This window comes from Antennarius striatus, chromosome 3, assembly GCF_040054535.1.
Source record: "Antennarius striatus isolate MH-2024 chromosome 3, ASM4005453v1, whole genome shotgun sequence".
Taxonomy (NCBI): domain Eukaryota; kingdom Metazoa; phylum Chordata; class Actinopteri; order Lophiiformes; family Antennariidae; genus Antennarius; species Antennarius striatus.
The window spans coordinates 2,563,635-2,588,211 of NC_090778.1; the positions used below are offsets into that span (position 1 = coordinate 2,563,635).

The window sequence follows — 24,577 nt, forward strand, 5'->3', positions numbered from 1 at the left end:
ACATGATTCAGCAAATATCAGTCTAAGTCATGGGGTGTCAAAATCATTTTCACCGAGGGCCACATCAGCATAACGGCTGTCCTCAAAGGGCCAGATGTGACTAATAAATGTAACTCAATGTAATGTAACATAAATGTAGTTACTCCTTAATGTTAAATAACTGAATTTATTACTTATTCAAGTTACAAACATTACAAAAAAATGTTTGTAACTTGAATAAGTTAAAAACACTGAAAAATATTTTTATTTCTCTGTTCTAACATAAATCATTTTAATTTTTCAGGTTATTAAACCCACAGAACTCCATCAATCAAGGATCAAACTATCAATCAATAAAGAAAAATAACATTAAATACATTAGATTATTAACTTTGTTCAAAACGTTTTTGTCAATGTCAAAATAGGCAATAAGTAATGTGAATAAATGTCCATATATTCAGCACAGACAGCTCTCATTCCAGGACAGTCATTTCTAACACAATATTACTAGGTGACAATATTTTTACTGAATTGCAACAGAAGATATATTTTATTGTGAAGGTCAAATCCAGCCAAACAATTGTGGGTGTGTGAAAATAGATTTTTTTTTTTTGTACTCATTACAATCTCACTATGAGTAATATCTCACCAAGGTCCTTTGAATAGCAACAATGCTTGATTAATTACCTCCAAAAACCTGAGACTCATCAGCGTTACAACAGCTACATTATTCAGGGAAGACCTCGGTTTCTACACAAACGGCACATTTTCACTTTTCCATTGCGAGTTCACTGACAAAAAAAAAAAAAAAAAAGTTTTTGTCAGAATAATCAATCTCACACCTGGAATTAGACTAGAAGCGAGAGAGAAGAGTGAGTTTCCAAAAAATAGAACCACAACTGGACCACCCAAATCATCAGGAGTAGTCTAGAATAAAACACATCATCATACTCACCAAAAATGTTAGTTATTTCAGGATAAAATCCGTCTTTGTCTTTTTTTTTTTTTTTACAGGAAGATCTCAAGTGGTACCAGTGGTCACAACTGGTTTGGACACGATAAATAAACCCTTTTCCAGGCAGAGACCAGCTAGAAGTGTCTGTCTAGGACCAGCAGGTCCTGGAAATTTAATCTGGAAGTGGGATTGGATGAAGAAGCAGTCCCACTGCTAATGTAGTTTAAGTTATTAAGTTATATCGAACAGCAACACGGCTTCTGAAGCCTCTGGGTAGATTAGACTGATCCCGGCAACAAGTACAGGCTGAAATGTGATTGGATAAAACAAATCTAACATCCACATCTACAAACTAAAAGCACTGCAGTCAAGAAAAACACTTAAAAAATGAAGAAAATAGACTAAATTAATAGTTTTCATGAACTTATATTACACACACACACACACACACACACACACACACACACACACACACACACACACACACACACACACAACGGAATATACTTCATCTTGTATGGTTCATAAAACTAAAGATGGTTTGGGCGCAGATTAGTTTCATCAGCAGGGTTATACCATGTAATCAGGTGAACCTTTGTGTGCGTGCGTGTGTGTGTGTGTGTGTGTGTGCGTGTGTGTGTGTGTGTGTGTGTGTGTGTGCGCGCGCACATATATGTCTGCATGATGAAGAGACAAAGGCACAGCTCTTCCTCCCACAGTATGTGATAAGGAAAAGAACACTGCAAACTGAGTCACGCACACACACACACACACACACACACGCACACACACACACACACACACACACACACACACACACGTGCACACACACATTCAGGAAGGAGACCAAAAATACACCAGGAGATGAGACGCCGTCTCAAAGTAGGAAGGATCCATAATTTCATGGTTAATTACAAACTGGCAAAAAACCTGCCAGCTAATTGGAGGGAATGAGATTAATGGAGCAGGAGGTGGATGTTCGCTGCCAGATTGAGAATTACAGTTAAATATACAGAAGAATCACGGATCCAGGCTGGAAGAATGGAAGATTTCTTGATAAGCTCAGCACAACTGTTTCACTTTTCTTTCTTTTTCCCTCCTTTGGTTCCATAAAAATCCATGAGTCATCTGAAACACACCACATCCTGCCTCTGCCGTGTTTCAGCGCTTCACGTATGACGGGGTGAATGTTTTGTGTGTGTGTGTGTGTGTGTGTGGGGTAGCTCGATCCAACTCTTTTGGAATATAATTGGAGTCGTGCATTGGCAGGATATAACTGCAGCGCTGCACTTCTGACGGAGGCGGGAGGATGGAGTGGGGGATGGGAAGCATGATCAAAAAAGTTTATTCACAAAAGCCAAATTTTAAGATAACCATCCAATCCAAGAAGAGATTCACGCAAAAAGGAATTCACATTTTCAAAAACAACTAATAGTAGGAAAATAGTTGAAGATATAAACAAAATAAACATTAATTAAATCAACCAAGGACTGTTTGCAAGCTTCTTACTCAACACAGAACATAGGACAACCTTGACACGCTACAAGTTCGTAAAAGTGTCTAAATCATTCTTAAGATGCGGAAGAAGCCAAGTGAAAACCAGCAAAAATCAGCATTTTGATTAAAATAATATGTAATTCAGTTATGGCATTGTTATAAATAAAATCATTAAAATTAACTGTTGTTTAGTTTTTATATTGTACTACTGGCAAAATTCAATCCTTACAGAATATAGGGCTTCTACCGTATATTCTGTTATTACTTTTGGGATGCACAATTTTTTTTGAAGCGCATCCCAGGGATGTACTACTTTCTGGAGGTAAAATGAACTTTGTTTATCTGCTTTAGTTTTTACTCTTCTGGCCACATGCAAGAAAGCCTCAAAGACTGATGAGTTCTTCATTGATAAGTCGAGTGACATCATTCACCTGTTTTATCAGAGACCTCTCCACAGAGTCACCTGTTCATGCATCACTTCAACAAGATGTTGGTTTATTTTATTTATTATTTTCATCTCTGACAAGTGCATGTGTGTGTGTGTCACTCTCATGTCTTCATAATGTTCTTGTGTTATAGCTTCATTTCTCCATCGTCTCATCCTGTATTCAGACTTCTTGTCTTTAGATTATTCTTACATAATCCTTAAGATATTTTGTATAAACTAGTATTTTTTGTGCGGTGGATGTAGATGCTAGTTTTTAAGGTAGATAGAAACGGTGGAATATGCACAAAATGCATGCAGATAACAAAGGGTTACAATTTTTGTAGTTCTGATCCATTTGTGTTTTTCCAGGCGTAATGCTGCAACGGTAGAGGAAAGTGCTTTTCTAGTTTACCACAGATCAATCAATCAGTCAATCAACCTTTATTTGTATGGCGTTTAATCACATCAGATCTTGCAGTAATTTTGTTATATTCAAATATAACTCTGAATGAATGATGGAAGCATAATAGCAAATAGTTTGCCAGACTTGGGGGGGTTATGTTGATGGAGATTGAGGAGAATGAGGCCCATCATGAGAGTAACGTGTGTCTCCCTTGTGTCTTTTTGGACCGTAACCGTTTTAGACTTTAGATTTCTTTTCCTTCTTCCCATAATTTCTTGTCCTTTTGGAATGCCCATCTATTTTTTGACCTTTGAATGCCCATTCCTTTGATGAACTTTAAATTGTATTTATTAAAACTAAACTCTAAGACATGCCGTCATTGTCTGAATCTCTGTCCTCTGTTTTGCACTTCAACACAAAATTACTATAAGGCACACTGGATTATAAGGTGCACCGTCAATGAACGGCCTATACAAAAAGACAATAATAATTAATTTTTATATATATATATATATATATATATATATATATATATATATATATATATATATATATATATATATATATACACACATACATAAGGTGCGCTGGATTATAAGGCGTACTGTTGGTTTTTAAGAAAATTAAAGGCTTTCAGGTGCACCTTATAGTGCGGAAAATGAAAATACTGTACATGAGGGATTGGACACAACAGATTTCCATGGATGTACTTTCCCCCCTGTGAAATAAATTCAAACTGATTTCAAATTTCCTGGGGAGTACACATCAAGGAGAAAATAGAGATTTAGAATAAGCATAAATAAAGTTCTTGCATGAGGTTGTTGATTAATAGTCCAACATCTGCTACCTTCTCTTTGTCTTTTTCACAAGGTTAAATAATTCCCCGCTCGTCCACCTTTCTGACAGTGGAACTACATTTTTAACAGCAGGTTCATGCTGGGAATGAGGATCTTGGAGGATTTTCCGATCAGTTACACAAACTCAGCAGAATGTACAGCTGTAATGAATGCACGCTCAGCACTTCTAATGAACCACCAAGCTGACATTTTCACCCAAATTAGTTTTCCATTGTTGGAGCTGCTCACCTTGATGAGATCCAGGCGGCGTCTTGAATACAATCAGTTTTGAAAACGACTGTGGATGATAAGCGATTATTTTAAGAACACATACAGCATAGTTTTTACACCAAATGCTATGATAACAGACTAAATGGCAAATTGGTTCTGCAGATAAAAATGCACTACGCTGCAAATCACATAAATTGAAAGAGCATAACTTTAGTCTCAGACCTGCGTGTTGGTGGTAAAGCTTTACCTTTCACTGGGAATAATGAAACACTTCCAAGACTGACTGGGCAATTTACATTCATCCCCTTTGAGACTACCTGAAGGGAACTACAAAATGCAGTTGGAGGAAACAAAAAAGTTATCATCCTATCTTTGGTTCATTTTTCACAAAACACAAAATTGGCATTTGAGGTCTCTGGAATCATTTGTTAAAATGTCCAACTCTCTGAGGCGCCTTTATTTTTATCCAGCTTTGTGTACAATAGAGTCTGTGTTCATTTATCTGTCAGTGGTGATGCTTAAAGTGATATTTAACAGCCGTCTTTTTAAATACCACACAACACAGATGGGATTTAAAGTAGCGTTTCCAAGCAGAGGTGGCTAAAAAAGTTGGGCATGAGTTCAAACTATTCTTCAGTCTCTGCATCCAAGTTACTTCTATTATATAATGACATCATAAATAGTAAAGCCATATTGATGCATCATAGATAACTACATAACTCTGATACTCTTAGAGTAATTCTTATTGACAAGCAATACAATATTTTCCGCACTATAAGGCGCAGTTAAAAGCCTTTAATTTTCTCAAAAAAACGACTGTGTGCCTTTGTTAATTTATCTTTCCTTTTTTTTTTAAATATGCCATTCATTGAAGGTGTGCCTTATAATCCAGTGCACCTTATATATGATTTTTTTATTTATTTAGTTATTTTAATTTATTAATTTTTTAAATGCACCATTCATTAAAGGTGTTCTTTATAGTCCAGTGCGCCTTATAGTGTACAAAGTACTGTAATTGAATGATCCATCTTTATTTTAACTCTTTATTCTATTTGGACCAAACAGGCTTATCCTGTACAAGCTTAGATGCAAAGGTACCTTTTATTCTGTTGCTATAGATCAATTTTCTTTTTTTTCCGAGGTTCCAATTCCAAACATTCCCCTCACCAGCAACATTTTCCAGTTCCCCATCAGGGATCCTAAGGTGTTCCTACACCAGATGTCATCTCCCCCCAGTGAGGACCCTATATGATCCGCTCTATGGCTGCCTCTTGAAGCCCTCTGGAGGCGTCCTAATCAAATGCCTGGACCACCTAAGCTGGGTCCTTAGGATGTGAAGTAACAGGCACTCAAAGATCAACATCCTCATCTCTAAACTGAGTGCTGCCACCGAATGAAACCGATTGCAGCCACTTGTAACAATCCAGACAGGTGAGGGCCGGAACAAAGAGTGACTGAAAAATCTGGAGCTTTGCCTTCCGGCTCAGCTCCCTGTGCACTAACATGACTCAATACAGCACATTAATACTGCTGACACAGCACCAACTCGCCTGTCCACTTCACGGCCCATTTTCCTGTGACATATGAGCAAGACCCCAACTTCAACTCCCTCCTTGAGGCAGTCACACACCCAAAACAACAACTTCTGGCAGAAAACCATCATTTCTTTATTTTACGTTATACTTTCTTGGAGTAATCTCACACTAAACTTCATTAATCTGCTGCTCTCAGGTCATACTGCAGAATTAGTATGGATAAATGTAATAAATGTGGGTGTGCTTGGTATATATTGCGGGTGTATGCCAAGTGTGCAGTCTGTCAGATATTGCTCAAGGAGAGATTTAGGCAATGAAGCATAAGACTGCAGTCATTCCTAGTTCAGTCAGGGCGGTGTGGGACACCTGAGCCATCTCCAGTCTAACCTTACCGGCGTCCAGTGAAAACCCTGCAGGCCTGATTTAATGGAAAGTGGCAGTGGAATAAAGTGTCAGGCAAACACCAGAATTGGCCAGCGGACTGGGCAAGCCTGCACAGATGGACATTTGTGATGGGAGTAACTTCAGCTAGAGAAATTATTAAAATCGTGCATTGATTAGAAAGCAAAACGTGTAATGTAATTAAGAATAATGGGAAATATTCATCGAAGAAAATTAAGACAATAGGGAAAGGGAATAATATTAATATTAAAAATATTAACAATAATAATAATAATAGCAATAATAATGAGAATTATAGATATAATAATAATAATGATAATGATAATGATAATGATGATAATAATAATAATAATAATAATAATAATAATAATAATAATAATAATAATAATAATAATAATAATAATAATAATAATAATAATAATAATAACTAGGAGAAACTATTAAGAGTGTGAACATATACAACATCAATGTATAAATTATTAATCACATCCATCCTGTTCTGATCTGCCAACAGCATCATTTCATTAATTTAACGTCTGTGGTTCAGTCTGGTCTAAACTAAAACACTTTAACAACCTTTGGAGATTCATGGATCCCAAAGGATCAATGATCTCTTTCTCTTATTAGTTCCACCAGCAGATCCTGCCTCACTAGATAACACGAGCCAATCAGGGGGATCGATCAAATGCCAAAACAAATTTCCAAAACAAATTCCCCCTCCAAAGGGGTGCAGTCCGTCTGGGTTGGACCGTAGCACGAGCCCATCTTAAAACACAAATTATTCCATCATGACCCGCCCTGAAACACACCAGTACAATCAATACCATGTTTAGGAGTCACCCTTAGCCCCTAATTATGCAGCAGTGTGGGAGAAATAACTTGTGCTGATGTAATGTAATGACTATCATCTCCATATTGAGGTGGAGGGAACTCCAAGGGCGAGACATTACCGAGCATCTGTGGAACCATTCAGGCAGGGTGTCAGTGGTTTTAATGAGACTCTACAACAAAAGCCTTCAGTTACATTCTAAGACAAATAAAAACTTCTCTGGAGGCTGATGTTCAACAGGAGGAACTTCATCAGTGTTTCATGATTTAAATGATATAAAATCTGACTTCCTGATTATGAGAACCAACATGGAAAACATATGATAAGGTGGAAATATATTTATTTGTGGTCACAATATCAAAGCAAACATTAAAATACGAGCAAAAGCTCCAAGTACCTTCCTTGGTGTTATCGTCTATCGGGTTTAAAAGAGTTCCATACAATCATATAAAAACATTTGCCTCTAAAACCTTTATTTGTAGACAAAGTAACCAACAGCAGCCGATCATCTTCCATGTCTTGTTTGCCTGTTTCTTTGTGGGATTGTTAGCAGGGTTAGCCAAACACTGCTGGACATTTTGGTTGAATGAGGCATGGCTCAGAAAAGACATACTGCATGTTCTGGACGGTATACTGTAATTAAATTTAGGTCCAGATCCAGAAGGTTGATTCAGAAGGTTCTTCCCTTCTCTAGTTTGGTGTCAGCCATCCTTTTTGGTTATTGATAATATTCACTGAAATTATATAGTATTTTCTACAGAAGTAGAATTTACCAACTTTAAAGGGAAGTAAATCCACAACAAAGCATCAGCGTCCTGAGACTGACCTGTTCTAGCGGACAGAAAACACCCAGAGAGTAATTACTACCTGCATGGCATCCTGAATCTGAAGTGTTCTTACAGGAAAGCTCCTGATTAGAGTCTGCAGATGTTTTCAGGTGACTTTCAGGCTGTGCCTGCTTTTACTTGCATCTTCCAAAACAATGTCTCTTCTGTATTTACTGGATGTGCATAGAAAAGAGCAAAAATGAGATGATAAAATATTCTAATGCATGTGTAATCAGAACGCTTGAAAAGCAAAATGCATGAACTAATCTGTCTCCCTGGATGAAAGGATTGCTCTGGTGAGAAAAAAAAAAATAGTAATCACGATGATCAAAGTTCTAAAGGCTCTTGTGAATATTCCATCATTAGCTGTGATGTCACAGGGAGAGGAGCCAGGAATATTTAAATCAAATGGGACCAAACATCGTTTCAGCGTCGACATCACATCTGCATGAGTTTCTGTCACATCTTGTGTTACCACACGGAATGACACGTGAGGCAAGATAATGAACACGCTACAACTGTTTGTTTGACACAAACAAAATATGGTTTTTCTGTTTCAGTTGATCTGCTTCCCTATATGCTGTTGTGTTCTTATTTGCTGTTGTGTTTACCCATTTTTAAAAAATTGTTATTCGCACTTCAAGGCCACTGTAAGTTGACCTTTACGTGAATACAACAATGTGTGTAACGTTCATGTGTTCACCGTTACTGATCCATACATTTATTACTTCTAAAGATAAAGCCTTGAAAAGGTAATTACACTGGAACTTGTTTTTCATTTAAAATAACTTTTCAGACTTATGACTTTGAAGGCTTGAGGCACTGTTTGTAAATCAATCAGTAAAAGTTCCTGTATCTTTTAAAATACAGATATATTTTTCCCCAACATCATCCATTATCGATTTTTTTTTTCACTGTCACATAAAAACATTCAAATCATGATGTGCACCATAATAAAATGTACCTCAGCAGCAGGTCCTTCATTTAAAGATGATTTCCTCCACGACAACTACGACACATAGTAATAGAACACAAAACGTTTTTCGGTGAAATCCACCAAAAATGTTCCTTTCTATCCATTCAATTCTAATATTTCATGATCTGCTGACGTATGGCCCAAAACATCGTTTTATGTGGCCCAAGAAGTTCAGCCCATTTTAACTCTGACAAAAAAATTTTGAACAAAGTTAATGTCGTAACTTGTGTTTGGTGTTATTTATCTTTATTCATTGATTGCCTGTTGTACTGCCTATGTTGTACTGCCTGTTGTACTGCCTGTTGTACTGCCTGAATTGTGCTGCCTGTTGTACTGCCTATGTTGTACTGCCTATGTTGTGCTGCTTATGTTGTGCTGCCCGTTGTACTGCCTGTGTTTAGTAGAGGAGTGAATGGACAGTGAATTATCCGTCCACTCCAGTGTTAGGTCTTAGCTATTCTGCTTTTATGAAGACTCAAAACCCGTAATAAGAGACCTGACTGACACTCGGTCCCTGCGTTAGAACAGATTACGGCAGCGACGAGCATGACCGGCAGCGTGTGCGCTTGTCAGACAGCATCAGCTCATCCCGGTCCAGACGCGGGCCACGCCGGGCCAGACGCACTCCCCATGGTCTCTGGAGGCGGTGCAGCGGGACTATTTTTAGCTGGTGCCACCTTATCAGCACCGCCTGGTCACATCACATCTGTGTAGATTAAGTGGAGCCATCCTCCATCAAAGCAATGTGCCCTTTCACCAGGAGCCTAAGGTCAGCCTGCAGACCCAACGCAGATTAATGGTGACACTTGGAAAAAGAAAAAGAAAAAGCAGAGATGAAACGACGTGTGAGGCTGATTCTGGTTTGATCACTGCTTGTTTTTTTTTGTCATCCTGCTGCAAACGCAGTCAACGGGTGGTTCAGGAGTCTAAAGGCCAGATGAAAATCAGACTCGCCTTTTTTTTGAGTCATCGTGTTTTTTTAACAAGTCTTGTTGATGATTTCCTTTCATCAGATGAAGAATAAAGGTCGGGGTTATTCTTGTCGCTGTTTGTTAATGTGCTGCTGATGGGCAGCTCTTAAATATCTAATCTGTAAACTGAAGTGTTTTCAACTGCAGGTCGCGACAACAAAACTAAAACATTACAAATTCTCGCTTTTGCTTTCAAGCATTTTTTTTTCCAAAAGGAGAACAAGAGAAATTACATTTTAGGATAATTCAAAGTCTGATAAGACTATTTTAACTTGTTGGAAGCATAACTTTGGTCAACAAAGATAGCATCAACTTCAACGGCACAGGAAAACCCAATGGCACAGGGTTCGCCCCCCGGGGCCAGAAACGATCTAACCTTTAGATGTCATAAGTTAACATTTACAGACGGACAAATGGACACTGATGTCCGTCAACCGTGGCTAAATGTTAGCATTAAAGGTTATTTGTTTTTGAGTTTTGTTGGAATTTACAGAAAAATATAATCTATGACTTGATGCTACTTTATAATAATGGTTAGCTCTTGGTGTTAATATAAATATTTTTGAACGCAAACCAAATAAAACCATCTTTTCACCAATCATTTTTTGTCATGATGATCAAATCACTGAAAGACTTAAACGTGCTCCGGTCGCCACCACACATTGTTGATTTAGTAGGGGAACCTCTGAACCCGTAACATCCACTCGTGATTTTACACAAATTCATTTCATTAGAGCAGTCGTCTGTTTGACCCCAAACGAGCTCTTTAAATGTTAATGTATGCCGCGTGATGTAATGGTGTAAAGCTGAATTCATCTATAAGATCATAATAGATGGCAGACAGTTGACTCGCGTCAGGAAGCCAAGCAGCTTTAGTGAGAGGGAAGTAAGTTTAATTTGGGCACGAGGCCTTTACACTTAATTCATTTTAGTGACGTACTAATATATTATTAAAATAGCCCAGTCCGTGTTTTCTCTATCGGTGGTGTCCCATCATGTAAGCTGAAGGAAAGACACCATCAGCAGGTGTAAATACCTCAACTACAAAATACACCCCCAGGGTAAATCCAATACATGCTGTTCTATTGACTCGTGTCATCGACTCCATTTAGAGACTTAATCCAATGAGCGGAGGAAAGGACAGGAAAGGAAAGGAAAGGTAAGGAAAGGAAAGGAAAGGAAAGGAAAGGAAAGGAAAGGAAAGGAGAGGAAAGGAAAGGAAAGGAAAGGAAAGGAAAGGAAAGGAAAGGAAAGGAAAGAGGAAAGGAGAGGAAAGAGGAAAGGAAAGGAAAGGAAAGGGGAAAGGAAAGGAAAGGAAAGGAAAGGAAAGGAAAGGAAAGGAAAGGAAAGGAAAGGAAAGGAAAGGAAAGAGGAAAGGAGAGGAAAGGAAAGGAAAGGAAAGAGGAAAGGAAAGGAAAGGAAAGGAAAGGAAAGGAAAGAGGAAAGGAGAGGAAAGGAAAGGAAAGGAAAGGGGAAAGGAAAGGAAAGGAAAGGAAAGGAAAGGGAAGGACAGGAAAGGAAAGGAAAGGACAGGAAAGGAAAGGAAAGGAAAGGAAAGGAAAGGAAAGGAAAGGAAAGGAAAGGAAAGGAAAGGAAAGAGGAAAGGAGAGGAAAGAGGAAAGGAAAGGAAAGGAAAGGAAAGGGGAAAGGAAAGGAAAGGAAAGGAAAGGAAAGGAAAGGAAAGGAAAGGAAAGGAAAGGACAGGAAAGGAAAGGAAAGGACAGGAAAGGAAAGGAAAGGAAAGGAAAGGAAAGGAAAGGAAAGGAAAGGAAAGGAAAGGAAAGGAAAGGAAAGGAAAGGAAAGAGGAAAGGAGAGGAAAGGAAAGAGGAAAGAGGAAAGGAAAGGAAAGGAAAGGAAAGGAAAGGAAAGGAAAGGAAAGGAAAGGAAAGGAAAGGAAAGGAAAGGAAAGACAGTATAAAAAATGTAGAGAAGCAAAAATGGACAGGGAGAAAGACAAAGAAAAAATGGTTTAAATGAATGGGAAATGAATATAAAGGGACCATAGGTGAGAGGAGATAACTGTGATTTTAAAAAGATGGCCAGAGGGAGGTGAAGGTCAGATCAACGGATGTGACGGCAGAAACTACTGGGTGAAGGGATGATAATAAAAAAGGAGAAGGAAGTAGGGAAGAAGAAAATCACGGTGAAACAGACAGAATGGGAACGTCTCATCCAGACGCCCCAAACTGATCGCTGGCAAACTCCCAGCATGCACAGCAGGATCCCTCCACTCCAGTGCAGAGTGGATGTGGAGTGTGTTTTTTGCCCCCCCCCCATAGTGGAGACACGAACGAACAAAAGTCTCTTTGAGTGGCAAAGAAAGGTTGTAATCACCAGACATCACCAGACATCACCACATCACCATTCAGGCTCACGTCAGGAACGACGGGCCGTATAATTAACCCCATCACACACACATCATGTGTAACCGGGGGAGGGCCGGTTGCATCACACTGGGGTTTGGAAAGCAGGAAAAAGCCATTAACAGCAAAGGTTTCCATCAGCGACAGACCATAATACTCACATTGTCTGTTCGGAGCTTCTTGGCAGGGCAGCCTCCATCCACAGGATGTAGCATGTAATACAAACGCACTTTGTTGGCGTGTTTCCGACTCTGAGAGAGAGAAAACATGAGAAACAGAATGAAAGAGTGTGATTCTTCTTTTAGTTCCGCGGGGAGCAGATTTACTGTCTCAGCACACGATTAACGTCTGAATGTGTTTTCCTTTCGGAAGCCAAGGTTACCGTCGTTTTTCACGCTAATTCTGCTGATAACCGCGGAGGATTAGAGACGTATATTATGTGAGAAATCGATTTCAGCTCCGACCCTGGTCCTCTTCTATAATCTAGCTCCTCTAAGTATTTCAGTGAATTAATGACATCTTTACATTTCAGAGTTTAACTTTAGCAGACGCATGGTTTAAATCAACATTTGTGACATTTCTCTTAGAACAGAAATAAACAACAAAAATGTTGTTTCAACATGAGAATCAGCACCTCCACATCTGAGACCATGGTCCTCAGTCGGAAAAGGGTGGAGTGCCCTCTCCTGGTTGGGGATGAGATCCTGCCCCAAGTGGAGGAGTTCAAATATCTCGGGGTCTCGTTCACGAGAAGGAGCTGAGCTGAAAGGCAAAGCTCTCGATTTACCGGTGGACCTACGTTCCTGCCCTCACCTATGGTCACGAGCTGTTGGTCGTGACTGGAAGAACGAGATCCCGGATACAACCGGCCGAAATGAGTTTCCTCTGCAGGGTGGAAACTCGTTATCTCCCTTAGAGATAGGGTGAGAAGTTCGGTCATCAGGGAGGGACTCAGAGTCGAGCCGCTGCTCCTCCACATCGAGAGGAGCCAGATGAGGTGGATCGGGCATCTGGCCAGGATGCCTCCTGGTCAGGATGTTCCGGGCACGTGCTACCGGGAGGAGGCCGATGACCCAGGACACGCTGGAGAGACTATCTCTCCCGGCTGGCCTAGGAACGCCTTGGGGTTCTCCCGGAAGAGCTGGACGAGAGGGAAGAGGGCTAGGGAGAGGGAAGTCTGGGCTTCCCTGCTTAAGCTGCTGTCCCCACGACCCGACCCCGGATAAGAGGAGGAAGATGGATGGATGGATGGATGGATGGATGGATGTTGTTTCAACCAATCCAAATTCAATAAACTTCATGTAATGATGTTAAACCAGGTCCTCCTTCACTCCCAGTCATGATGCTCAGGACTCACTGGAGATCAGAAAGACCCTCAACAATGTCTGACACTGACATCAGTGGCTTTGCCTTCAGAGCAGAAGCTCATCAGATCTTCTTCTTCTTCTCCTTCGGGCTTCTCCCTTCAGGGGTCTCCACAGCGAATCAGTTGTCTCCATCTAGCCCTGTCTTCTGCATCCTCTTCTCTCACACCAACTACCTTCATGTCGTCTTTCACTACATCCATAAACCTCCTCTTTGGTCTTCCTCTAGGCCTCCTGCCTGGCAGTTCAAAACTCAGCATCCTTCTACCAATATATTCACTATCTCTCCTCTGGACATGTCCAAACCATCTCAGTCTGGCCTCTCTGGCTTTATCTCCAGAACCTCTAACATGTGCTGTCCCTCTGATGTACTCATTCCTGATCCTATCCATCCTGGTCACTCCCAGAGAGAACCTCAGCATCTTCATCTCTGCTACCTCCAGCTCTGTCTCCTGTCTTTTCCTCAGTGACACTGTCTCTAGACCAAACAACATCGCTGGTCTCACCACAGTTTTGTACACCTTTCCTTTCATTTTAGCTGAAACTCTTCTATCACACATCACACCTGACACTTTCCTCCACCCGTTCCATCCTGCCTGGACACGCTTCTTCACCTCTTTTCCAGACTCTCCATTGCTTTGGACTGTTGACCCTAAGTACTTAAAATCCTCCACCTTCTTGATCTCTTCTCCCTGTAACCTCACTCTTCCACAGATGTGGATGCTTATTTGAAATCTCGTGAAATTATTGACCAAGATCGTCCCCAAACATGGGGGGTCTACCTTTGTATGTATGATCTGTATGTCAGTGTGAGGCGCCGTTAGCTCACATGGTGAAGGCTGTCAGATGACGTGAACACAGCTTCTGTTTGACACCCCAACTGCGACTTGTTGCTCTGTTTGCTGGGGGAGAAGCAGGAGCTCCCCCACCAGCTGCTCATCGATCCCTCAGGATCGGACGGAATACCGAAGGACGGAGGAGCGGATCTCTAAAAGACATCTCTGACATCGTCATGGCAACGTCGAGAAAAAAAAAGCATGACATGAGGGTCTTAATAGATAAATGATTGCATGCAGTCGCCGTGTAGCAGCGTGAAGCTGGGGTGTTACTCCATCAGACAGGAGGACACGAGGACCTGACAGATGAACATGTCCCACCCGGTTGGGGGGTGAATCTATTTGTCTTGTCTGCTTCTCTGGCAGAGATTCTGCAACTTGAGATATGCTGTATTTTTAAGGGGAAAATGATGCTGTTTGGAGGGCATGAAAAGCAGACCGGGCCATTTGCTAAGCACACTTTAATTAAAATGGCCTCTGATTGGATCAGCTCCCCTCAAAACAAACACTCTTTCAGATATTCCAGGAAGTGATTCTGACATTTTTGGTTCAAATGAACAGGAACAATTAATCAGAATCAGAATCTTTATTATACAAAATTGTAATATTTTGTAATATAATATAGTTATATTGTAATATAATATAATGTCATAATGTAATATAATACATTATATTGTAATACAATATGTACAACATTGTAATATTATATAATATACAAAATTGTGCAGTTATATAAAATTTTTGGGAATACAAAGTGATTTTATTCTTATTATATTAACAGTAACTAACATCACTGTATTTTTAGAGGTCAGCACATAGATCTGTTTCAGGTTTTCTTTTAAACATCCAGTAGATGCGAAAGGATTTCTCTCTTCAGAAGATCAACCAGTTTATCTTTGTTCAAGTTATTAGCTCTTCAAATAAATATACTTTTTGGTAGATTCTACTGAAGGATAATGGCATAAAATGACAGCAAATATGATTCTACATTGCCCAGGAAGAATCCAATCCCTGTCCAATGCCTCAGAGGTGCTCTTTACCCCAGATTGGGCTTTAATCCACCCTCTGAGGTCACATTGGAGCCTTTTTTTTTTCTTTTTTTTACCTGCCATCAGTTTCACTTTGTCTGTTATGTCATCCTAAAGTGCCTTTTATGCTCTGAGGTAACATCTGCTTATTGCAGCAGACGTTCACATGGGTTCCTTCAGTCGGCACACTTCCAGCTCCCAAACTGGATATAAATATTCTACCATGTGAGCTTACAAGGAGATTGCAGAACCTGAACTATTTTGTACCTTCATAATTTAATTCACAGCATTTTCTCTGTCTCCTTATTTCATGATTTACTCTGCAAGACTTAAAAATCTGGTCTTTAATGTGGTTGAAAATATTCCAGAGTCTCTTCAACCAGCTACCAAAGAACAGTTATCTCCCTGTTGACTACACTGACCGGGTTGGTCCGTTCTGTGAGAAGAACTTTATCTACTTTCTAACGTGTATTATTCATGTTGAAAATTTGATGAAAGGGTGCTTTTGGACAGACGATGTCATTCATGTGGGAGTTGAGCTCAGCTCTTGCTTCTGCCAGCAGCTCCTCTGTTGCATCCTCCCACTGTATTTCACCAAACTTTTGCATGAATCTTTAAAAATTGCACAACTGCATGCAAACTAAAGGCAGCTTGTGTGCATGAGCTCGGGTTAAAGGTGATGAAAAGAAGCCTGGAGAAGAGCAGTAAATGAGGTGAATGTGTGTAAATGTATTAATTTGTTTTGTCATTTTTAAGCCTTAAATTTCGTATTATTTATTTGAATGCTTGCGCTATGGGCAAATTTTTTTCTTGTAAAATATATGTTTGTATTTTATTTTTGTATGCTGTTGAGCTTCAACAATTTTAGAGTCCAGTTGTAACACTTTATTGTGAAAGGAATGATATGTTTGCCAAATACTTAACCAAGGAAGTTCACCATTCCTTGTTTTAATCATGATTCACCTATTGATGACCTCTTCCATCCAATTATTGTTTTAATGCAGTATACTGCAGAAAAACCATCTTCATATTCACATTTTCTGATTTTTATTCAGCATTAAACTCTATTAATCAAAACCTGTCAGTAATTTCCTGTTGATTGATTAATGATTGATTGGTTCTGACTGTTGGATAACCAACTGGATGCACTTCAACAAGTTTCAATAGTCTAGCAGTTGTAAAAGCAAAATCTGGAACCCAACGGGCTGCTGGACAGGAGCAGTGATTTTATAAGAAATAAACATAAATTAACCAAACATTACCACAAAGCCAGAAAAACAATTAACTGAGAAAGACAATGAGAACCACTGTGAACCCTCATGAGGCTCCGACTAATGAACGCCCTTTGTGTCGACCTGCCTCTACTGCAGATTTACAGCTAACCAGGCATGTTTCTGCCGATCAATTAGTCTGAGGCCCCTGATTAGAAAAATGACCGCCGTCTGAGGGCGGGGGCCATCCAACATCAGAACGCTGCTTTGGGACGAGAGAGAAGCGAAGCGCACATTTGACACAATCAGGACCGAAGAAAAATCCATAGTGCATTACCTCCACATCAGTGGGATGATCAGTACGATCATGTGGGATCAGACACCCCTCCCCCTCCCCGGCACCAGCACTATACAGTAAATGGGCCAAAGGAAGACACACATGATGTCACCAGTGTGTATGATCACACTAAATTTAATCACAGCCCCAGACATTACTCTTATAATCTCGTATAGTCTCGCATTATGCTGTTTGTCGTGGATTTTAAAAGCATTATATAATGTTTGGAATGGCTCTAAAAATCGACCTGCTGGATCCAAAAAGTGGTTGTTGTTTTTTTGATAAGATCAACTTTGATCCAGAACGGCACACAAATGAATCATTGATGACAAGACTCCACTGTCAGAAGATCACCCAACTGTTTCTACTAAAAGAACAGAGAGTGCAATGTTTTCCACACTATAAGGCGCACTGGATTATAAGGCGCACCTTCAATGAACGGCCTATCCCAAAAGAAAAAAGAAAAATAAATAAGACAATAAAATAAATGAATAAATCATATATAAGGTGCTCTGGATTATAAGGCGTCAGTTTTTGAGAAAATTAAAGGCTTTTAAGAGCACCTTATGATGCAGAAAATACTGTAAATCTGTCTGCAGATAGGAACGGAACATTAATGCATCGAGCAAGTTGCTCAGTTGCTGGTTGTATAAATCAACGTAAGTGCTTAAATTCTCTTCCAGCCAATGAAGAACAAGTTGGGTTTCATGTTGAACTCATTGACTGCAGGCGCTTTGCAACAATTTCTCTCCTTTCTTTCTCTGAAGCTCCTGACATTTATCACTGTTTTCTTTCTGTTCTTGACCAATCCCAAGATGCAACGCTGTGTTTGCTCGCGGGTGAACTCTGACATATGCAAACTTCGTTTCATCGTAAGCTGACGCAACTTCTCTGTCTTCCCGTGATTTGCCAGTCTCTATTCTGTAACTTGCAGAAGAGAGGATGGTGAATCAGTTGATGGTGAATTCCGTTCCGTATAGACATCAATTCCAATTCTTCCGCTGAAAAAAATTAATTGATGTCTATAGACATCATTGGCAGTCGTTGAGGTAATTGACAACATGCTAGCTTTGTTGCCTGTCAATATTAGCCCATGCTACCATTAGCTTCATTCTCTCCATGAGAGGAGCGTGAAAACAGGTACAGCATTGATGAACTTTTGGTGAAAGATCATGGTGAAAGATAAGATAAGATAAGATAAGATAAGATAAGATAAGATAAGATAAGATAAGATAAGATAAGATAAGATAAGATAAGATAAGATAAGATAAGATAAGATAAGATAAGATAGAACTTTCTTAACTTTATTTATTTTCCCTAGGGAAATTCTGTTTCCAAGTAGCTCCAAAGAGTTACAGAAAAAAGAAATAGGAACATTCAAAAGTAAAAATAGAGCACTGAACAAAATAGAATAATATAACAACAGCAAAAACACAATAAGATGAGAACCTAACACAAAATTGGCCTAAAAATAAATGTGTCACATACCAGTGAGTAAGAATTGCAAATAGTAATATAAATGGCTGATAGTGATGGCAGCATTCTCTTCTTTGTGTGTTTACTGAGCATTAAATGCTAAAACAACATCCCATTTATTATATTCCACACCTCATCAGTTACTGTTGTACACTTTGCCATGTAAAGCTAAATCACTGCGGTCTGTGCTAATGTAGCTTAACTTAACTAGAATAGTGCGTCTCTCTCTCTCTCTCTCTCTCTCTCTCTCTCTCTCTCTCTCTCTCTCTCTCTCTCTCTCTCTCTCTCTTACACACACACACACACACACATGGAATTGGTAATTACAGCAAATGTGTTGTTTTAGAGAAGGATGCAGATGGATGACCTCTTAAATTAAAGTCAGCTGTTTGCCTTGATGTAGCTTCACCTTTTAATATTATATCGGGTTGCTTCATACCCCAACAAAGGGATGATGAAAAGAGAATCCATTGACACAGCTACAACTTTTGATTATAGAAAGGCAAACAATAAGAGTACAGTATAGTGTTTAACCAGGACGAAGCCTCTCAGATCATCACTACTTACATAACCACATCTCCACCTTCCTGGAACTGTCTGGAGCTTTTTGCTCAGCCATGAGTGACTCGTAGCTGTGTGCTGTCAGTCCCACAGAGTTCTCTAATGATAGAAGGTCAGACAAAACCAGTTGTGACAGAGGTCAGGTGATCTCAGAGCCACTCGGGACCCCAGTTGAGCTGTCTTAGCTGTCCCTGGATGATTTAGGCAAAGTGTCTGAGCTCACCAGTCAGCCCAGAGCTCTGCGTTGTTCCTACAGTTACTGCTGTTGGGAAAGTAGACCAGCCTTAACTCAAACAGGCCTGATCTTATGAATCACCTCTGTTTACATCAGAACAGCTGACTCGTGTAGGCTTTTGGGGGGATTACTGTGTGTTTACTGAAAAGGACCTTCAAGTAAGAGGCTTTCTCAACACAGCAGCAAAAGACTGTCTGTTCACACAACAGACCTGCAGCTCATTTACCTGGTAGACAGCGTGAGCGACACATAATTGATCTCCTGTAATTGTTTACTTCTGAATAAATATGACAAAACAAGAAACAAGAATGTTACAGGAAAGCTCATTAAAGGGCGTTGAAGGCATTCAGCCAGTTCTTCAGTGGTGAGGACGGATTGGAGACAGTGGTGCTGAAAGGAAGACAGGAAGCTGAGCTGGAGGTCAAGGAAATGAAGGTGTTGAGATTCTCTAGGAGTTAACAGGTTGGATCGGATCAGAAATGAGTTCACTGTCAAGGTGAGGTGTTCTGGAGACAAAGTTAGAGAGAGCAGACTCTGATGGTTTGGACACGTCCGGAGGAGAGAAGGTGAGGATGCTGGTGAAAAGGGTGATGATGATGGATCTACCTGGAAAAAAGGAAAGAGGAAGACCAAAGGGAAAGTGGATGGATGTAGTGAGGAAGACATGAGGACAGTTGGTGTTAGAGAGGAGGATGAAGAAGATAGGCTTAATGAAAAAGGGCGACACGGTGTGGAGACCCCCAACGGGACACGCCCAATGGAAAAGAAGAAGAAGCAGTTCTTGAATCTTTAGATTACAATAAATACATCAACCTCTGTTTTCCTAGATTTCATATCAATAGCTTTATGCCTAATGACTGTCTTGAGTTTATCATTGTGTACCTTGTTGACATACTGTTAAAATTGTAGATTTGTTGTTTTTGTTCCTTGTTTCTTTGGATGTCAGTGTCAGTCCCCCACTTTGGTACAGACTGAAACAACTGAACATTAGATTGCTACGGGATTTTGCATTTGCGAAAGAATCCCAACTTTGCTGAACCAAAAATGCCATAGAAATAACAATGATGTATATAAAACAGCTCCCGGACTTCAGCTGCCCTTTGATTCTGATTATTATCATATCAAATACTTAAACATCCACTATTGAGAAATGTATTTGTTCACCCTGCTGACTGTCCAGATGGTTAACACTGACGCGGTTTGGATGTCTCTCCAGGGTAATGGACGTCATTCTCCAGGAGTAGAGGAAAGACATTCAGCATTGGAGTCATTCTCCTGGCTGCTGCCCAACAGTACAAATATTAGATGGACAGAATAGGCCTGAAGCCAGAGACTCAGAGACTGATGTGTCCATACAGAGACAATAACGCCCAGGATGACGCTGCTGCACATGGATGGGTCATCCATGAGTGGAGGTGGCGAGGTGTGTTTATAACACTGATGGTTGGTGGTCAAATACAGTCAACGTTAATGGACTGTGTTTCATGCAATGTGTCTGTTCTTCTTCATTTAAATATTAGGATGACAAAATGCAGAGAATTAATGTCACTGGAGGATTAGAGAGACTGTGTGTGTGAATGATGTGTGGAGATTAGAAACACTGTTCTTTGTAAGCCTCGTGAAAAAAGTTTTGGTTTCAGTAACCAGAGCTGCAGCGCAGTATGAAAGCCTTCCTCCAGACCTGAACAGTTCTTCCTCAAAGTCGTACCGATGTGATTATCGGTCAGACCTTCTCAGGGATGAGCTTCATGAAGAATTAATCTGACATTATGCAGTTCCACTGTCAGTTTAACAGACAACCACTGAATGCATCAGCATGTATTAGCAAGGCCACGCTGTGAAAGAGGAGCGTACCAATCATTACAAACAGAAAACACTATCATACAGATGTAGCACGTAAAGATATCCATTATTTCTGGTGGATGTCATTTAATCTACAGACGATGCACTGAATTAATTTTCACTGTGCCAAAGATACCAGCAGGACAAATGTAGTGATAAAACTCTAGAGACTATTTTAGCCCCTTTTCTGTCTTCTGGCTTGGATTACTTTAACAACCTTTTCACCTGCCTTTAAAGAAAAACAAAGATCGACTCCAGAACATCAAGAACTCAACTGACAGTACTTTAACCCCAACGAGAGGAATGATCACATCACTCCTGTTCTAGCATCTTTAAACTGATTTTTTAGTCTCCCTTTGCTATATATCAAACATTTTGACACCACACATATTGGAACAGGGCCTAAGGTCATCTGACAGAGCTCTTTTATCTGCTCCAGGGGCCAATGAGTCACCAAAGGGGACAGAATCACGAGGCCCTGGAACCGTTTGGAAATTAGGACCGCTGAGTCAGCCACCTCTTTGAAATTTCTTCTACCAAAAAGTCTTTCCTGATTTTACTTGACCTGTTGTTGTTCACTTTTCATTACATCCCGCCTCAAAGCGGTGATGTATTGTCAGTATTCGTGTGTTTGTCCGTCCGTCTGTTAGTCCACCAAATATCTTCGCAACCATTACAGATAGAAAGTTGAAAGTTGGATAAGACAGGAAGACGAGGGAGAAAGCCAGTGTGAGTAAGACCATAGATCAAAGCTACTGCTTTGATCAATGACGGTAGATCAGAGGACTAGCTTTTGTCTATGACCTACGCAAATGGGTCAGGGTAAAATCTTGAATTCAGGGGAAAGCAGACTTCAGGATTGTGTTTGGCATGTCATGGGATGTTGCAGTCTGTGACTGCCTTGGTTCTAGTTTTAATTGTGTTCAACGTCTTTGTACAAAGCCTTGGTTGTTTTAAGTTGATGTCCTCGTGAAGGCCTGGCTAAAGTTTAGAGATGGGGAACGCCCTGGATGAGACACCAGTTCATCACAACATCACATGAAAAACAGAGAAGCACAACACGCTCACACCTACGAACAAGTTGGAATGACCAGTTCATGGGAAGAGCATGCAAATTCGGCGCAACTAAAGGTAGAATTGAACACTGGACCTTCTTGCTCTCTGCAGTCCCAACATCGACTGCAATTTCAACTTCATCCCTCATGGCCGACAGCTACTGAAGCACCCGTTGATTTTACCTCATCAGTACCAGAGAGATTCATGATCTTTACTTTGTAGTGTGAGGATACACACTGGAAGCTGACTGGGCCTTCAGGACATCAGGGAAATGTGATTGGGAGCAGGCAGAGGGATTGAGGAGCAGAGATCAGCAGACAGGAGGAGCAAATCCCTCGATAGCTGAAAGATTCTGTCATAAAAATAGGCCAATGCTCCAACTGTGGCTGAAACACGGATGAACCAAACCCTCAGATCAAACATATCATCGCCGTTGGATTCATGCATCTTCCTGTTTTAGAAAGCACAAACGCGTTTCCTCCGCTGCCTCCCAGAGACGTGACGGGTGGTCATGAAGCTGCACAAGTGGAACGCTGTCATTGTTTAGATGAGACACGTCTCCACGGGAACGCTTATCTGTCTGTCATGAACGTTCCATGAAAGCTGCGCCTCAGCGTTAAGTGGTTTACACATCTCAGGAAACAATACGCTGTCAGGCCCAGATGTAAAGAATATAAATATTATGATTGTGTGGCTCATTCAGACGTCTCCCACTGTGCCCCAGGACTTTTCACTCGGCTGCATTTTCTTCTTGAAAGCTCGTGCATCTCATCCACCCCCCCCCCCCCCCGAGCTCAGACGGGTTGGTTCATCTTTGCATGAGAAGATTTTGAAGGTGGTTTATGACAAACATTGAACTGATGAAGGAGGATGTGAACAAGAATGTGAGAATATTATCCCACCCTTCCCCGTATTTTAATGATTTTGAGTGATATTTATTTCAATTTCAATTCATTTCAATCTCATTGAACAAAATCTTACTTCATGAAAGCCTTTAATTTTCTCAAAAAAACCGATAGTGCGCCTTATAATCCAGTGCGCCTTATATATGAAAAATGGCATATATCCTAAAAAATGTGTGTATATATATATATATATATATATATATATATATATATATATATATATATATATATATATATATATATAATATTATAAAATATATAAATATAATATATAAATATAATATGATATAATATTAAAATATATATATATACATATATATGTATGTATATATATATATATATATATATATATATATATATATATATATATACACACACAGAGCGTATTGTTTCATATATATATATATATATAATTTTTTTATTTTTTTATTTTTTCCCCTACAGTTATATGCCATCTCTTGAAGGTGTGCCCAGTGCGCCTTATAGTGTGGAAATTACTCTACTTCATCTTTACAAGTTTATTGTTCTTAAATGAAAACATTACTGGGTAGTTTATGTTGAGTTTCAGAGCAGGGGTTTATGAATAAGTATATTTAAACATATGCAAAGAAAAAGAAAACCTTACAACCATAATTCCATTTTATATGTAGTTATTAATATAAGATGAAGATGAAAATGCCAGCACTGGTTTAACATACATGTATTATTTCATCTTTTCTAATAATAATGGCCAAAGTAGATCTGTAAACATATTTAACTGAATTTTATTTTGATATTTTACCCTCCCCACCATTTGCTTCTTAAATCAGAAATATGTATGTGTATTTATCATGTACTCAAGTATTTTTAATGTAATACTGCATTAGTATTAGTGTGATGTATTCATATGAATGTAGTAAAATACGACTGTCAGCAGTTTCAGAGTTAAATGAGAGAAGCCTCGTGAGGAATCAGGAATGGGACGCAGACCTGAAGGTCATCAGCAGCACAGAACCGCGTGCAGCTCTGTGTGTTATAAATGAATTCAAACCTGCATGTAAAATATGCTAACGAAAACACTCTCATCACTAAGTGTTTACGGCGTCTGTGCACGACCGCATCACAACATGCAACAACAAAAAAAACATTTCATTGCCTCACCCCAAGGCGAGATTCAGAAAAATAAAAAATGCAGCTTGTTGTTTTGGAGTGTGTGCTGGTATGGCTGGGAGCGCGTGATTCAGGGGAGGAGTGTGGGGGGTGGGTTACACCAAAATTAAAATCCTGCCTGGGATTACGAGTTGAGTCACTGCTGTGAAACTGTGAAAGGATTCAATCCGAGCGTGTGTGTGTGTGTGTGTGTGTGTGTGTGTGTGTGTGTGTGTGTGTGTGTGTGTGTGTGTGTGTGTGTGTGAATCTTTTAATTCGACATGCTTCGGCAGCTAATCGCCTCCTATCAGAGAAGATTCTTCTCTGTTTCCAAACTTATGTAATCGTCTCGGGGAAAACCAAACG

At 39.8% G+C, this 24,577-nt stretch overlaps 1 protein-coding gene across 2 annotated transcripts in view; it reads right to left on the bottom strand.

Moving 5' to 3' along the window:
* Nucleotides 1-24,577, bottom strand: part of zmat4a (zinc finger, matrin-type 4a) — a 96,777-nt gene that overhangs the window by 40,476 nt on the left and 31,724 nt on the right. For both annotated transcript variants that reach the window (XM_068311467.1, XM_068311468.1), the window contains one exon: nucleotides 12,394-12,483. In XM_068311467.1, the coding sequence (XP_068167568.1) occupies nucleotides 12,394-12,483 (90 nt within the window). The remainder of the gene's footprint in view (nucleotides 1-12,393; nucleotides 12,484-24,577) is intronic.